The following is a 15,688-nucleotide window of genomic DNA, read 5'->3' as shown; positions in this document are numbered from 1 at the left end:
TATTATATGTATGTATGTTCTCCTGATGTAATTCCCAGTTTCATCCTCAGTTTTCATTGACTCTAAGAGGAAGCCTTTTTGATATTCACAAAAACGCACAAATTGTAAAATCCTGTTACTTAGTATAGTTAAGTTTGTGATATCAATTAAAATATTTTTCTTTTCTTTTTTTTTCTTTACTCTGTGGCGCAGTGGTAGAGCGCTTGTCCATGACACAGTAGGTCCCGGGTTCGAATCGGTTATGTAACTATATTCTTTAGTGAAGGATGTTGGCCCTGTCTACCTCGTAAGGGATAAGACATATATATAGTTATATGTATGTTTGAATGCATCAAATATCTTTGTTTTTGCGTGTCCCATACATTGCAAGGGACCTCGTGACTGTTTTTTAAATGATCAAATCGTCATATCCGGTACGGCACCGATCCAAAATGGCCGCCGGAAATTGTACTCGTAATGAAAGTACAGCCTGAAAAAATAGCTTTTATTATGTTCGGAATGTGATTGTTTTTTTTTTAATATATGTTTTGTTGCTATTGTTCGCTTTAGATTTTGTGCCACAGACCTTTTTATAAAAAATCTTCTGAATAAAAAAGCTTTCTACCCGATTAGCACCTACAGCTATAAAACTTCCTCAGAAATACCTCCTACCAATATTTCAAACAGTAACTATATCCGCCAACAACTTTCCGTGATTAACGCATACATACAGACAGACAAAATAGTTGAACTACATAGGTATAAAATATGTAGTAACACAAGATAAAACAAAAAAGATATACTTCATATAATATATTGATGGCCTATGTGGCGCAGCGGTAGTACGCTTGTCTGTGAGAACGGAGGTCCCGGGTCCGAATCCGAATCCCGGTCAGGGCGTGGCAACACATCGTAACACAAGTCTCGAACTTACTTCGAGACCAACTCAATCAGTGTAATTTGTAATAATCGCAATAATTAATAATCGCTATACTTGTATATATATAAGTATAGCGATTGTTTATTTTATATTTTCCAAATTTATAACTTATACTCGTTGATTGTTATGTCAAACGAAAGAGTTTGATGTACAGGCATTGGGCCTGCCTCTGACGGCTAATTTCCTTATCTATTATTATACAAAAGACATCGAGTTTAAAGGCAGTTTGTCTGTTTGTAAAGTGTAATTAGAAATCGAGAAATGTTAAAAATCCTATCTATTAATATTATAAATGCGAAAGTTTGTGAGTATGTCAGTAGTATGGTATGTTTGTTACTCTTTTACGCAAAAATTATAGAACCGATTACTTTGAAATTTGGTATTTGGTATAAAATGATGCAGTGTAGATTTAAGTGATATGACGTCAATAAGTGATACCTTGTATCCAATTTCGAAAATAAATCCATTCTGTTCGATTTGATTAAGGTACGTGTGTCAATGCCTTCTCACTTCACCAGTCCCATTCACAAACATGTACATACATACATACATATGATCACGTCTTTATCCCTTACGGGGTAGACAGAGCCAACAGTCTTGAAAAGACTGATAGGCCACGTTCAGCTGTTTGGCTCAATGATAGAATTGAGATTCAAATAGTGACGGGTTGCTAGCCCATCGCCTAAAAGAGGAATCCCAAGTTTATAAGCCTATCCCTTAGTCACCTTTTACGACATCCATGGGAACGAGATGGAGTGGTCCAATTCTTTTTTTTATTGGTATAAAGAGGCGTGATTTTATGTATGTATGTACCGTATATTATCTGTAGTCGTCTCTCGTCGCCTGCGCTCGCCCACGCTCGGCGGCGCGGCGGCGGCTCTCGCTTGTTCGCGAAATGTAAAAAGCCTAACAGAAGCCGGACACGACTTTGTTTGACACACTTTATTTTGGCCGGACATGCGATTAAAAAGCCTAAGTATGTCCGGCTTTATCCGGACGCCAGGTAACGCTGCTCGGGAAGTGAATTACAAAGACTAACCTCGTCTGTCACCTTAAACCCGTTGGTACCTTCGTTGGTGTTTGAAAATACATAGTCAGTCAACCTCTTTGCAATAAATAAATAGGTTAGAACTGGCCACCTATAAAATATTATGAAAAAAAAAAAATCCCTACAAAACGCGGGAACGTTTGTTTTTTTTTAGTTTGAATATTGTAATAATCTAAAGATAATTCGACTTCTGTAATTTAATGTATATTTATGTCAATGAGTCCTCATAATACAAGTTCAGTGATTTATCAACCTTAGATATGTGCAGATTTTCTTCATTTATTTCAAGTTGACAACCCACATTCAACATTTCAGTATTAAACAGTTAGTTTGTTATCTATAAGCACATAATAACAATAATATGGGCCCTGTAATGTGTCCACGGTCTATTGCCCCGGATTATTATGTCAGCGATGATCGGAGATCTACGGTCATTACAGTCGTGTACACCCGCAGGGGTAACTAGGGAGCTCATTAAAGGTCTCACACAACTTTGTGTAATTTTCTTCCGCTCATTCAAGATCTCACACAACTTTGTTTTTTATAATTCTCTTGATATTAATTTTCATAATTATATACATACATACTTATAATCACGTCTATATCCCTTGCGGGGTAGACAGAGCCAACAGTCTTGAAAAGACTGATAGGCCACGTTCAGCTGTTTGGCTTAATGATAGAATTGAGATTCAAATAATGACAGCCCATCGCCTAAAACATGAATCCCGAAAAAGGTGACTAAGGCATAGGTTTAAAATCCCGAAGTATATATGCCTATCCCTTAGTCACCTTTTACGACATCCATGGGAACGAGATGCAGTGGTCCTATTCTTTTTTTTAAGTGCGGCAACCACACGGCACAATGAGATTGGAACTGTTGGTATGGGAAGGGAAAATTATTCATCCTTGAGGGCTTCAGTAATGCCCAAAATAACCATTCCACGCGGACGAAGTCGCGGGCACAGCTAGTTTGTTATAAATGCGAAAGAGTTTGTAAGGCTGTGCGAATGTGTTTGTGTCGATTACTCTTTCACGCAAAAACTAGGAAAAGTATTTAAAAAAAAAAAAATCCATCCGTTTTCAAATAACCTCAGAACCATACTAGCTAGCGGGTGTACCGGCTCCATAGAGCGGTCATTATCCGAAATTGCCCATTACTGTCGTCCATCTCGCTCCCACATATGAAAATAGTAATTTACCTGTGACAATCAATAGCTGTATTAATGCACCCTATGATTATATGTAAGACCAGCTGTGCCCGCGACTTCGTCCGCGTGGAATAGTTATTTCGGGCATCATCGAAGCCCTCAAGGATGAATAAATTTCCCTGTTTTTTTTTCACATTTTCCATTATTTCTTTGCTTCTTATAGTTGCAGCGTGATGTTATGTATAGCCTTAAGCCTTCTCGATAAATGATCTATTCAACGCAAAAAGAATTTTTCAAATCGAACCAGTAGTTCCTGAGATTAGCGCATTCAAGTAAACAAACGAACAAACTCTTCAGCTTTATAATATTAGTATAGATGAATGATGATTTCAGTCATCGATGAAAAGCCAAATAGCTGAACGTGGCCATTCAGTCTTTTCAAGACTGTTGGCACTGTCTACCCCGCAAGGGATATAGACGTGACCATATGTATGTATGTATGTATGATTTCAGAATATAGTTTTTCGAGCAAGCGTTAAAAGTATTGGTTATCAATCTATAATGTTATCTATAACATTCCGTGCGGTTCCCGGCATTAAAGAATAGGACTATTCCATCTCTTTCCTATAGATGTCGTGAAAGGCGACTAAGGGCTATGTGTCATAGAAGTACTTCCCATACCACGGGTATAGCGGGTAGCAGGAGTGATGATTCCGCTCGACCGCCACCAAAGGGAAGATCTTCCGACGGGCTAGGTGTGATGCCTGGGGAAAAGACTACCCCGTAAGGGATAAAGACGTGAGTACACGTATGTATAAACAAAACACACTTTTCTTTTAGTACAAGAAATAATATTCTAAAAAGCTCCTTAGAGTCGGTGGGCAATAGTTAAAAATGGACATTTTTCGCTGACAAACTTAAACTTGCATTGCATTTCCTTTCTGGGAATAAAAATATAAAATAACGTACCTACTAACTACGCAACAAGCCAACGCAGCGATCTTTTGAAAAACCCCAACGTTTTGCAACTTAATTCTTTAGCTGCAAAAGTGCTACTTTGTACGTGAACAATATATGGTTTTTATTCCCAGAACATCCTAGAAAGTTTCCGATACCTGGATCTCATACGAACGTATCACAAAGCTCGAATAATAAGCTCGAAGCAAGTCTGCACTTGTTACAGAGTTGGAAATTTGCACTGGAATTTGGAAAAGGGAAATATTCCTGCATATACTTGTCCGCGAACGTTCAAATCATTCCATCAATCACGTCTATATCCCCTGCGGGGTAGACAGAGCTAGCAGTCTTGAAAAGTTCAGCTGTTAGGCTCATTGATACAATTGAGATTTAAATAGTGACAGGTTGTTAGCCCTTCGCCTATAAGAAAAATCCCAAGTTTAGGTATAAGTTTTTAAGATGTTACATGCCTTTTTGTTCTACATTTGAATGTTAGCCGTGTGGTTCCTGGCACCAATTAAAATAAGAATAGGACCACTCCTTCTCTTTCTCATGGAAGTCAACATGGCAGGCAACTAAGGAATATACCTATAAACTTGGGATTCTTTTTTTAGACGATGGGCTAGCAACCTGTCACTGTTTGAATCTCAATTCCAACATTAAGTCAAACAGCTGAACGTGGCTCTGTCTACCCCGCAAGAGATGTACCTAACCGTTACTATATTATGTATGTAAACTCAGATTTAACCTAATTTCGTTAGAACCCGAAGCTATTCACCTTGGCATTATAAATGAGGGGCTTGTTGCGCAGATATGAAATAGAATCCACGCGGTCTCATCTCGAGTGACCGCCGCGTGTAAAGTGCGAGTGTTTTGCGTAATTAGGACAAAGTTTACTGGCATGGAGGATGCTTCGTGTAAAAAGTTCTTGTAAATTATATGTTTGTGTGTTTACATACATATAGTTACGTCTATATCACTTGCGGGATAGACAGAGCCAGATATCTTAAAGAGATTGAAAGGCCACGTTCAGATTTATGGTTCGATGATAGAATTTAGATTCAAATAGTCACAGGTTGCTAGCCCATCGCCTACAAAGAGATCTATCTATTTCATAATTCCTTTGTCCCCTCTTACGAGATCCATGAAACCATTCCGCAGTACCTACCAGAAACCGCACAGCACAATTTTATGGTTTTTCATTTTAGTACGCATATAATTATAGTATACATACATACGTCACGTCTATATCCCTTGCGGGGTAGACAGAGCCAACAGCATTGAAAAGACTGATGGGCCATGTTCAGCTGTATTACGAAATGGTGGAAATTGAGATTCAAATTGTGATACTTTGCTAGCCCAAAAGAAGAATCCCTTAGTCACCTTTTACGACATCCATTGGAAAGTGATATTGTGGTCCTATACATTTTGACGGTGACGGGAACCACACGACAACCAAACACACAGAACCCATACAAAAGTTAATTATGCCCAAAATAATATTTCCGTATCAATGACGCGTAGCGGTATTTACGCAGATGCGATACTAATTAGGTTAACTAACATATTTGGCAGTCGTTTCTAGTAGTATGACGATAGATTAACGTCCACCATGGATACTAAATCTGGGTGATTCATGGCGTTTCGTCACGCTGTTACTGCTATAACGAGGGGTTTAATTAGTAAGAATACTAGCGAAATCTCGTTACTGGAAAGTATAAGAAATGTTACTATTATTTCTATTATATACTAGCTTTCCGCCCGCGGCTTCGCCCACGTGTAATTCGGTTATATATAGCGTTTTTTAATGATCTCGACAGGGCTTTTACTTCCACAGGCTGAAATCTTGTTACAACTGGAATTAAATATAGCCTGTGTTACTCAGGGATGATGTAGCTTTCTAATGGTGAATGTTTGAAATCGATTCAGTAGTTTCGGAGTTTATCGATTACATGTGTAAACAAACAAACATATAAAAAAATAGATTGTTCCTCTTTATAATATTAGTATACATACAAATCTATATAGAAAAAGTAAAGCGAGACAAAATCATCGTCTCAAAAGAAAAAAAAAACAGGATTTATAGGACGAAGAGGCCTTACAGGATTTCCTTCTGTTTAAGTATTTGCGTCTGATAGTCATCATCCCATGTGAATGAGCTGATGATGGAAGGTACAACTCCTCAACGGTTAGGAGTTGAAAGAAAATTCTTACGAAGTTATACGTACATGTGAGGCTATTAGGTTGACCTGATAATAAAAAGTAAATCTCATTAACGTTAAGAATTTAGGTGAAAATGGATGCGGACAAATTTCGTCTCTTCACTTGTTTCCTTTTAGCTGTTTGTATGGGTAGTGTTAACACAAAATAGGGATTTAAAGGCGTGATGTTATTAATGTTATTCATGTATGTACATAATTATGTATGTTATTATGTATGTTAAAGAGACGACTGAAAGTTGTCATACAAAGTCTTTTTTTTAAGGATGGGAAATCATCAAATGACCTCTCCCGCTCTGGGTGGAACGGAAGGGAGTGTCAGACTTTTACTGACTAAAACCCACCTCGTTCCTTCAGTTGCCCTTTGCGTTCCGGGGCCACGGTATCTCGTTAGGACTTTCCCGCAGCCCCGGCTCAGTTTATCCCGTTTCCCCCCCTTGGGGGTTGACATTTCAAAAATCCCTTCTTAGTGCTCACTTATGTTACTAAAGGAACCTCTGTTCAAAATCTCAGACTCCTATACCGAGCGGTTTCGGCTGTGCGTTAATAAATCAGTCACCCAATCGCACCCCCTAAATCACGATTGGAGGGTAGTTTGAAAAAACTTATAATGTCAAACATATTTACTTGCCTATGTACGTGTTCATGCCAAGTTTCAAGTTTATAAACCCAAGGAATAAGATTTTTCATAGAAACGTTTTTACCCCTTTTCCCCCCCTTGGGGGTTGAATTTCCAAAAATCCTTTCTTAGTGCTCCCCTACATATCCCAAGGAACCTACATTCCAAATTTCAGCTGTCTACGACCAGTAGTTTCGACTGTGCGTTGTCTGTCAGTCAGTCACTCAGTAACGGAAGAGTTTTATATATATAGATTGAAATTATTGAATCTCAAATGGATGTCGTAAAAGGTGACTTAGGGATATAATCATATCCCTTAGTCGCCATTTACATATTATAAACTTGTGATTCTTCTTTGAGGCAAAAGACAAGCAACCTGTCACTATTTGAATCTCAATTCTATCACTAAGCTAAACAGCTGAACGAGGCCTATCGATCTTTTCGAGAAAGTTGGCTCTGTCTACCCCGCAAGGTATAAAGACGTGTTTGTATATAGTATTCATGATATTTAAAAGCTTTTCCGTTACCAAAGACTGACTGAGGGAGTAGGTGGTACGAATCAAAATTAAATAATGTTTTTTTTACCTCTGAAAGCGAAGAGCAGTACTCAGGCGGTAATTCCCGTAATAAGAAACTGAATCTCAAGTTGCACTCAAGCAAAACAATACATACATACATATTGTCACGTCTATATCCCTTGCGGGGTAGACAGAGCCAACAGTCTTGAAAAGACTGAATGGCCACGTTCAGCTATTTGGCTTTATGATAGAATTGAGATTCAAATAGTGACAGGTTGCTAGCCCATCGCCTAAAAACAAGAATCCCAATTTTGTAAACCTATCCCTTAGTCGCCTTTTACGACATCCATGGGAAAGAGATGGAGTGGTCCTATTCTTTTTTTCATTGGTGCCGGGAACCACACGGCACAAAACAATAGCTACTCAAACAAAATTTCTAAATCAAAATAAAATTAAATATATACCTACGGGACAAATAACACAGATAGAGTTAGCATCGAAGTAAGTTCGAGACTTGTGTTGCGAGATACTAACTCAACGATACTATATTTTATAACAAATACTTAATAGATAAACATCCAAGACCCAGGCCAATCAGAAAAAGTTCTTGTCTCATCATGCCCTGGCCGGGATTCGAACCCGGGACCTCCGGTGTCACAGACAAGTGTACTACCGCTGCGCCACAGAGGCCGTCAATCTGTGACCCCAGCCACTGGTTTTAATTACACACCAGCATTACCTCTCCCTATTTCAAGTCGGTTAAGTCTCAATTACACTATCAATTAAAAGCACATTAGACTCTTAATATCTATAGTAATAATACTCTGTATGTATGTACTTACTACTTACTGCGATTTGTATCGACATATAGCTCAATTTTTTCATTTAGATGTAGGGTGACCATCATTTCTGAAAATGTTTGATCAAATTCAATTTTGTAATTAATATTTCAGAATTTTTTTTTGTAACGTACATACATACTTATAATTACGTATTTATCCCTTGCGGGGTAAACAGAGCCAACAGTCTTGAAAAGACTGATAGGTAACGTTCAGCTATTTCGCTTAATGACAATAATTAATAAGTTAAACTAACAAAAACATAATTGATGTTACTTACAAACAAAGGAGCCGTGTGGTTCCCGGCACCAATAGAAAAAAGAATCTTTCCCATGGATGTCGTAAAAGGCGACTAAGGGTTAGGCTAATAAACTTGGGATTCTTCTTTTAAGCGATGAGCTAGCAATCTATCACTATTTGAATCTCAATTCTATCATTAAGCCAAATAGCTGAACGTGGCCTATCAGTCTTTTCAAGACTGTTGGCTCTGTCTACCCCGCAAGGGATATAGACGTGATTATATGTATGTATATATGTAACGTTGTGAGGGTAAACTTGTTTATCATTTATTCCTCCTGGCTTTAGTCCCGGTTGCATTCTCACCACTCTGGAGAGGATAATATCTGTGACCCCAGCCGTAACACTATTGTACGATACTAAATGAACTGTCATAATTGTCAAAACAAATTGTTTCACAAAGCGTAGTCACCCTTATCCCCATATCAACACCTGATAGTCTCAACGCGTTAACGATTCCGTTCTACGTACGTAGCCACTACCCAAGTAACAATTAGGCGCTAAAGTAAGATTTATAATAAGTCTATAAAAGCGCTAACTAGATTCTAAAGTGGTTTATGGGTGTTTCAAATTAGTGTTAGAGCGCGCTCTAACCCTACTTTACCCCCGAATTGGGCACAAGTTTTATATTACTTAAGGTTGTATAATGACGGTATACAAGAGTTATGGAAATTGGCTAAGAGGTACAATCAATGCTATAAGAAAGTTATGATAGCGGTAACAGGATCTCTTAGCGATACAAGAGGGGTAAATAAGCGAAAATTAACTCTATTAGCGGTAAAATGGCAAAAATGGTTTTATATTACCTCCATGGGTGCTAAGCGGGCTACAGGTAGGCGTCAACTGACTCCTTAAGCGGTACAGTAGAGATACAAAGGCGTTAATTATATTTTCAAGCGCTAAAAGGGAAGTAAATAGGTGTTTTGTAACGGTCTGAACGCTATTCAAGATCCACAAAGGGGATAAAGTTCTTTCTCGCACGAGGTTTTGATACCCGGAAAATATTGTTTCTAATTTTGCGATCTAATAATATACATAAAGGCTCATCAGAGGTTTCGCGTGTCTGTTCCATATTTTTCTTTACGTGGGTAGTCGGGCGAGGAGATATAGTTTATAAAAGAAATTACGAACTACCGTATTGATTAACGTTATGCTTCTTTATTAATTCTACAATTATTAATCACAAGTTAAATTGCTTTATGCGAACAATGAAAAATCAAGACGTTCCACCGAACACGTGGGGCGCGCGCGCAACGTGTTGCCTCTTCAACTGTCCAATCGACAATGCCCCGATCAAGATGGCCGCCTCCCCAGTGTTCGGTGTTACGTCAACTGTCAACGCTTGACAGTTAGTATTGAATGTACGAAATGAACGATATCTTTGGACGCGCCGTCACGGCCAATCCTGACTATCGCACGACCTCGTGCGCTTATTCGTCCTGATGAGGGTCACCTGAAAAACGAAGATATTATTATTTGCTCGACCATTCCTGACAGCAAGACAGTTACGGATAGGCCCGGGCGCACAAGGCCCCTTCAACCTACAATAACCATAGTTTAAGCGTGGGCCGGGCATACTAGGCCCCTTCGACCAGCTTTGCATTTTATGGCTTGGGCCGGGCGCACAAGGCCCTTTCACCCTTCACTGTACAAGATTATCTGTAAAACTCGTGGCGTAGCCCGGGCGTTCTGGGCCCTTCCGACTAGCCCAACGACACAACTTCGAGGCGTGAACCAGGCATACTGGGCCTTTTCGATCAGCCTCACCGACACATAAGGCGTGGACCAAGCATACTGGGCTTTTTCGACCAGCCGTATGGGCTTAGAGGGCGTGGACCAGGCACACTGGGCCTTTTCGACCAGCCATATCCGATCCGATATTATATAGCTCTGAATAGAGTAAATGGTTCCTGAAACTTACTTTCATTAACGTGACCTTCCATTTCAGAAGCGACTGAAAGAGTATCGGATCCGGCAGTCATAGTGCTGTCGCTTGAAATAGAGATAGTATCGCTATCGCTGTCAACTGATGACATTGGTTCATTTTGTTCCCCGTCGACCGCCGTCTCGGTTTCCTGACTGTCGAGCATATTTGACGCGACTTCAGTTAAACCTTCAAACCCTTTCGGTACTAAACGCAGGTTTTCGTGTGAGTACTTATAAATACGGCTACCACCTGAGATAGATTTTAATTCGTATCTGTCGTTTGGAAGTACAGTGGTAATTATAAAAGGTCCACGAAACTTTCTAGACAACTTAGTTTGATTTCGGTCGCTAGATTTAATAAAAACATAGTCCCCTTGAGAAAAGGGTCTTACTTTCGCCTTGCCACTATTAAAACGCTTAGTATCTGACACAGCTGCTTTTTGGATTCTATCTGATGCTACACTTCGAATGAAATCTAAGTCAGCACGTTGGGGCGGATTTACATTGGGTGATATCTTGGACAAACCTAAAGATTCGGCTCGAATGCCGAACATTAATTCGGTTGGAGTGTACCCAGTGACTTTAGACCTAGTACTATTTAAAGCTAATTGGACATTGTCGAGTTCTTCCCGCCAAACTTTATTAGAGTCATTTTCTATAATGGTGAGCAGGCTTTTTAGAGTGCGCATGATGCGCTCAACTTGCCCATTTGCTCGAGAAGATCCCGTCGCAATCAGGTGTAGTTCAATGTTATGTTCTTTACAAAATTCTTTAAAACTTGAGCTGATAAAGCATCTACCCTGGTCTGCTATGACCCTTTTCGGTGCCCCGAATAGCGAAACTGCCTTTCTTAAGGCTTTCACTGCAAATACGGCATCCAAAGACTGAGTATATTCTAATAGTATATATTTGGTAAACCCATCTATTATAACCGATGCGTATTCTTTTCGGTCACTTTTGCCACTAAGCTTTCCTGTCAAGTCAATGTGGATAGTGTGCCAAGGCACCGATACCTTTGGGATAGGATGCATACGTAATTGCTGGGCTCCTGAAACGCCCTTTGAAGCGGTACATACTATGCAAGAGTTAACGAATTTCCGAACATTCTTTGACATTTGTGGAAATCAGTATTGCTCGTAAATTTTGTCGAGTGTTTTCTCATAACCCAAATGTATGATTTCGCTATGGACATGGTTGATCAAAGTCCAAATTAGAGATCGCGGTACTATTGGCAACCATGAGCTGATTTTGTTGCGCTCAACTTTCCTATAAAGTATACCATCACGGACATCATATGTGTGTGACGTTGCTGCCGGGAGTTCGTTATTAGAATGCTTACAAATGAGGTCAAGAATTTCGGGGTCTCTCTTTTGCTCAACTTGAAGCCAGCTATCATGCAATTCAACAAAGTTAATTAGTTTACGCGAAGTCGATGGTACTGATTTGATTTCTGCTTGTTCATCGGATGTCTTAGTAGAGAAAGGAAGCGGATTTCTTGACAAGTAGTCGGCGTGTTCCATGCTACGGCCTTCTTTATAGACAATGTCAAAATCGTGAGCTTGAAGATATGCCCACCAACGGTGAACACGCGGAGAGAGATCTACTTTAGATTTTGAGGCTTTTAGGGAATTGCAATCTGTGAAAACCGTGAAATGTTGGCCATACAGATAGTGACGAAAGTTTTCAACCGCTCGCACAACGGCTAATGTCTCCAATTCATAGGAGTGATACCTAGACTCTGTATCCGTGGTGCGACGGCTAAAATATGCTACAACCCGTGGTGTATTATTCTCTCTTTGTATTAGGATAGCACCGTACCCATCAGAGCTCGCGTCCGTGTGGAGTTCTATCGGCATTTCGGGGTTAAAGATTGTAAGAACCGGTTCACAGGTTAGAATAGCAATTATCTTACTATGAACTGCACGGTGTTTATCGGACCAGGTAATGGGCCCTTTTAACTTCGTGAGTGGGTATAACGGTCCAGCAAGTGTGGCAAAATTAGGGATAAACCTTCGGAAGTAGGAGGCCAAACCGAGGAATTGCCTCACTTGTGTAGCTGTAGCTGGTATTGGGGCATCAACGAGGGCTTGAATTTTCCGCGGGTTGGGTCTAACCTCACCAGCGCGAATCAGGTAACCAAGATAATCGATCTCCTTTTTTAAGAATTTACACTTGCGGAAGTTAAAAGAAAACCCAGCTTCGGACAGTGCTGCAAGCACATTGTCTAAACGCTGTAACCCTTCGGCTACGTCTGACGACAAAACAGAGTACATCGTCCATATACGCAAGAGCTACGGTATCTTTAAGGGATTTTAGTGCCTTATTAATGCAGCGCTGGTAAACGGAAGCCGCATTTCTTAACCCAAACGGCATGGCTAGATATTCATATTGTCCATCCGGTGTCACGAAGGAGGTTCGTTCCACCGAGCTGGATTCTACAGTAATTTGATGGTATCCGGATGCCATGTCAAGCGAAGAAAAGAAGTGCGCCCCAGTCAGTCTATCTACTTGCTCATCTATTCTGGGTAAGGGGTAGTGTTCGGGACGTGTATTCGCGTTAAGTTCCCTATAATCGACACACATCCTATCTGTTCCGTCCTTTTTCTTAACTAAAAGGATAGGGCTCGCGAATGGCGAAGAGCTTTCACGTATGACGCCTGCTTTAAGAAGAGACTGGATTTTACCTTTTACAATTTCTTTCTCGGATGGGGATAATCGATATGGACGCCGTTGCACAGTCTTATGACGGTCAATCAAATCAATTCTGAGACTACCTGTCGAAACACGTCTAGTAGGAACACCATCGATAAAGAATTCGCTGTACTTTCTTAACACATTAAACAAGGCTAGTTTTTCTTCATCAACTAGGTCGGTATCAATAGCACTAAGGTCAAATCCGGTCATGTTTTCACATAAATTGATATCTTTACGAAGGGTAAAAGTAAGATGGTCACTATCAATTTCGACATGAAGACCTTGCTCGAAAACATCCCTTCCTATTATAACTGATTCTGAAATCGCGTTATTGGGTACTACATGGAATAATACTGACAGAGGGATATCTTGAATAGTTACAGTACTAAGAATTTGTTTGGTGCATTTCAAGTCATCCCCACCGATCCCGGTTAGGTACACAATGTCGTCGCGTTCAGTACCAGCAAGTTTCGTGATACAGCAGAGTTTAACTAGGGAGCATGCAGATCCGCTATCGAAAAGAAACAAAATGACCTCACCAGATGACGTCGACAGGGTACCTCTTACTGTGCGCCGCGTGCAGATCTGGACCTCCTTGCGCGTTGCTGGCACCGCTCCTAGTTTCTTATCGGGACAGCTAGGGCTAAGATGCCCTGATTTTCCGCAGGTGAAGCAGGTCACGGTTTTATCTTTATCTGAAGTCTTCAGTTTCATGATGTCGCGGCGCTTACGGCAGTCTTCTATTTTGTGGCCTCTATTACCACAGAAATGGCAACTTCCGTTAAATTTGTAGTCTGTGATACGCGCACGCTTAGTATCAGTTTCGCAAGCCTCAAATTCGTCGTGGCGTCGTTTGAGGGAAACGCCATTAAGTATCCTGAATAACTGAGCCCTTGTAGTCACAACGTGCGAGTTAAGCTCTCTGCGTATCAAGGGGTCCTTTTGTGACAATACTGAAATAGCGAACCCGGTAGTGATATCTTCAGCCATTTCGAGCCGCGGGACGCGTTCAATGAGATTCCAGAGCCTAAAGCCAGCTTCACTAGCGGTTTCTTTGTTCGTTATTTGAAATCTTATTATTTCATCAAAATAGTCCTGTATTAGCATAGGGTGTCCGAACTTCGCAAGTAAAATTTCTTTGACATGCGCCCATGTGATCTCTGCATTATTTAACTTAATTAGACATTTTGCGGCTCGCCCTTTTAGGGCATGCGTGAGAGCGAGCAGCAGTTCGGGTCCTTCCAGCTTTCGACTGTTCACGATTATTTCAGTTACATTACACCAACCTTCAATATCCGAATCAGCTTCATCTGGGTCGAACTTGATGAGTTGAGGCGTGGTATGACGTGGCGATGAGTTTTGAGTTGCTGTCAGTAGACGGGATAAGAGCGCTTCCATACTGGTCAGGAAGCTTGACGCCTCGGAGCCTGTATTTGAAGATGGACCAGCGGTGGCAGTCTCCTCAGTGTTAAGCCCTCTCGATCCCACTTCTGATAAAGGCTCATCAGAGGTTTCGCGTGTCTGTTCCATATTTTTCTTTACGTGGGTAGTCGGGCGAGGAGATATAGTTTATAAAAGAAATTACGAACTACCGTATTGATTAACGTTATGCTTCTTTATTAATTCTACAATTATTAATCACAAGTTAAATTGCTTTATGCGAACAATGAAAAATCAAGACGTTCCACCGAACACGTGGGGCGCGCGCGCAACGTGTTGCCTCTTCAACTGTCCAATCGACAATGCCCCGATCAAGATGGCCGCCTCCCCAGTGTTCGGTGTTACGTCAACTGTCAACGCTTGACAGTTAGTATTGAATGTACGAAATGAACGATATCTTTGGACGCGCCGTCATACATATAATACTATTTTCAATGGCTAAAATAATCCTAAGGATGTTTATATTAAACAAGAAAAAGTGAAATTGTTTTATGGTGCAAAAGGAAGCGTATTTTTGCTGCGAAGGTAAGTACACTGTGAATATGTTACATATTTATTGGCAAATAATTCGAGCGCCCGATGTATGTTGTCTATTTACTGAAAACAAATGTTTTGTCTAATATGGAGTGACACATTTTTCTTGTAAAAAAGTTCTAAAATATTGCCTTATTGATCTTATAATACTGTACTAGTAATATAAATACATACTAGAGCAAAATACTTCATGGAAACCTTGTAAATATTTGTTTTTATAACCATAATCTAATATTTCATTATCTCAACATGGCGAGCAAACGAATTTAGGGATCCGTAGTGCTCAAAACTTTAAACCATGTATTGATGTTATTTATTATTCACCTGTTAACTGTTTTGGACGAGTAGAATACAAAGAAGTAGCTAGATATAAATTATTATATTGTTTTAACAATTAATATAATATTATGATTTAAATACAATATTAGGTTTATAAACCTGACTATAAGACTATTAAATATCGTGTTTGTTTACAGATAAGACGAAAGCGTATAAAACTTACAAAAAACAGTTGAACAGAGAGTAGAAAA

At 40.0% G+C, this 15,688-nt stretch overlaps 1 protein-coding gene across 2 annotated transcripts; it reads right to left on the bottom strand.

Moving 5' to 3' along the window:
* Positions 1 to 9,626: 9,626 nt before the first annotated feature.
* Positions 9,627 to 15,031, bottom strand: LOC132902891 (uncharacterized). 2 transcript variants are annotated; one of them, XM_060949775.1, is made up of 2 exons: positions 14,471 to 15,031; positions 9,627 to 10,017 (listed from the first exon to the last, which is right to left on the bottom strand). In XM_060949775.1, the coding sequence occupies exons 1-2, from the start codon at positions 14,712 to 14,714 to the stop codon at positions 9,995 to 9,997; spliced, it is 267 nt and encodes an 88-aa protein (XP_060805758.1). In that variant the 5' UTR covers positions 14,715 to 15,031; the 3' UTR covers positions 9,627 to 9,994. The 2 variants fall into 2 exon arrangements, with proteins under 2 accessions (XP_060805758.1, XP_060805757.1); XM_060949774.1 differs by lacking the exon at positions 14,471 to 15,031 and adding an exon at positions 13,745 to 14,403.
* Between the last annotated feature and the right edge of the window lie 657 nt (positions 15,032 to 15,688).

This window comes from Amyelois transitella, chromosome 19 (genome assembly GCF_032362555.1).
Source record: "Amyelois transitella isolate CPQ chromosome 19, ilAmyTran1.1, whole genome shotgun sequence".
In the NCBI taxonomy this organism is placed as follows: Eukaryota; Metazoa; Arthropoda; class Insecta; order Lepidoptera; family Pyralidae; genus Amyelois; species Amyelois transitella.
The sequence above is the reverse complement of the archived record's forward strand: the minus strand, read 5'-3'. Positions and strand labels throughout refer to the sequence as shown.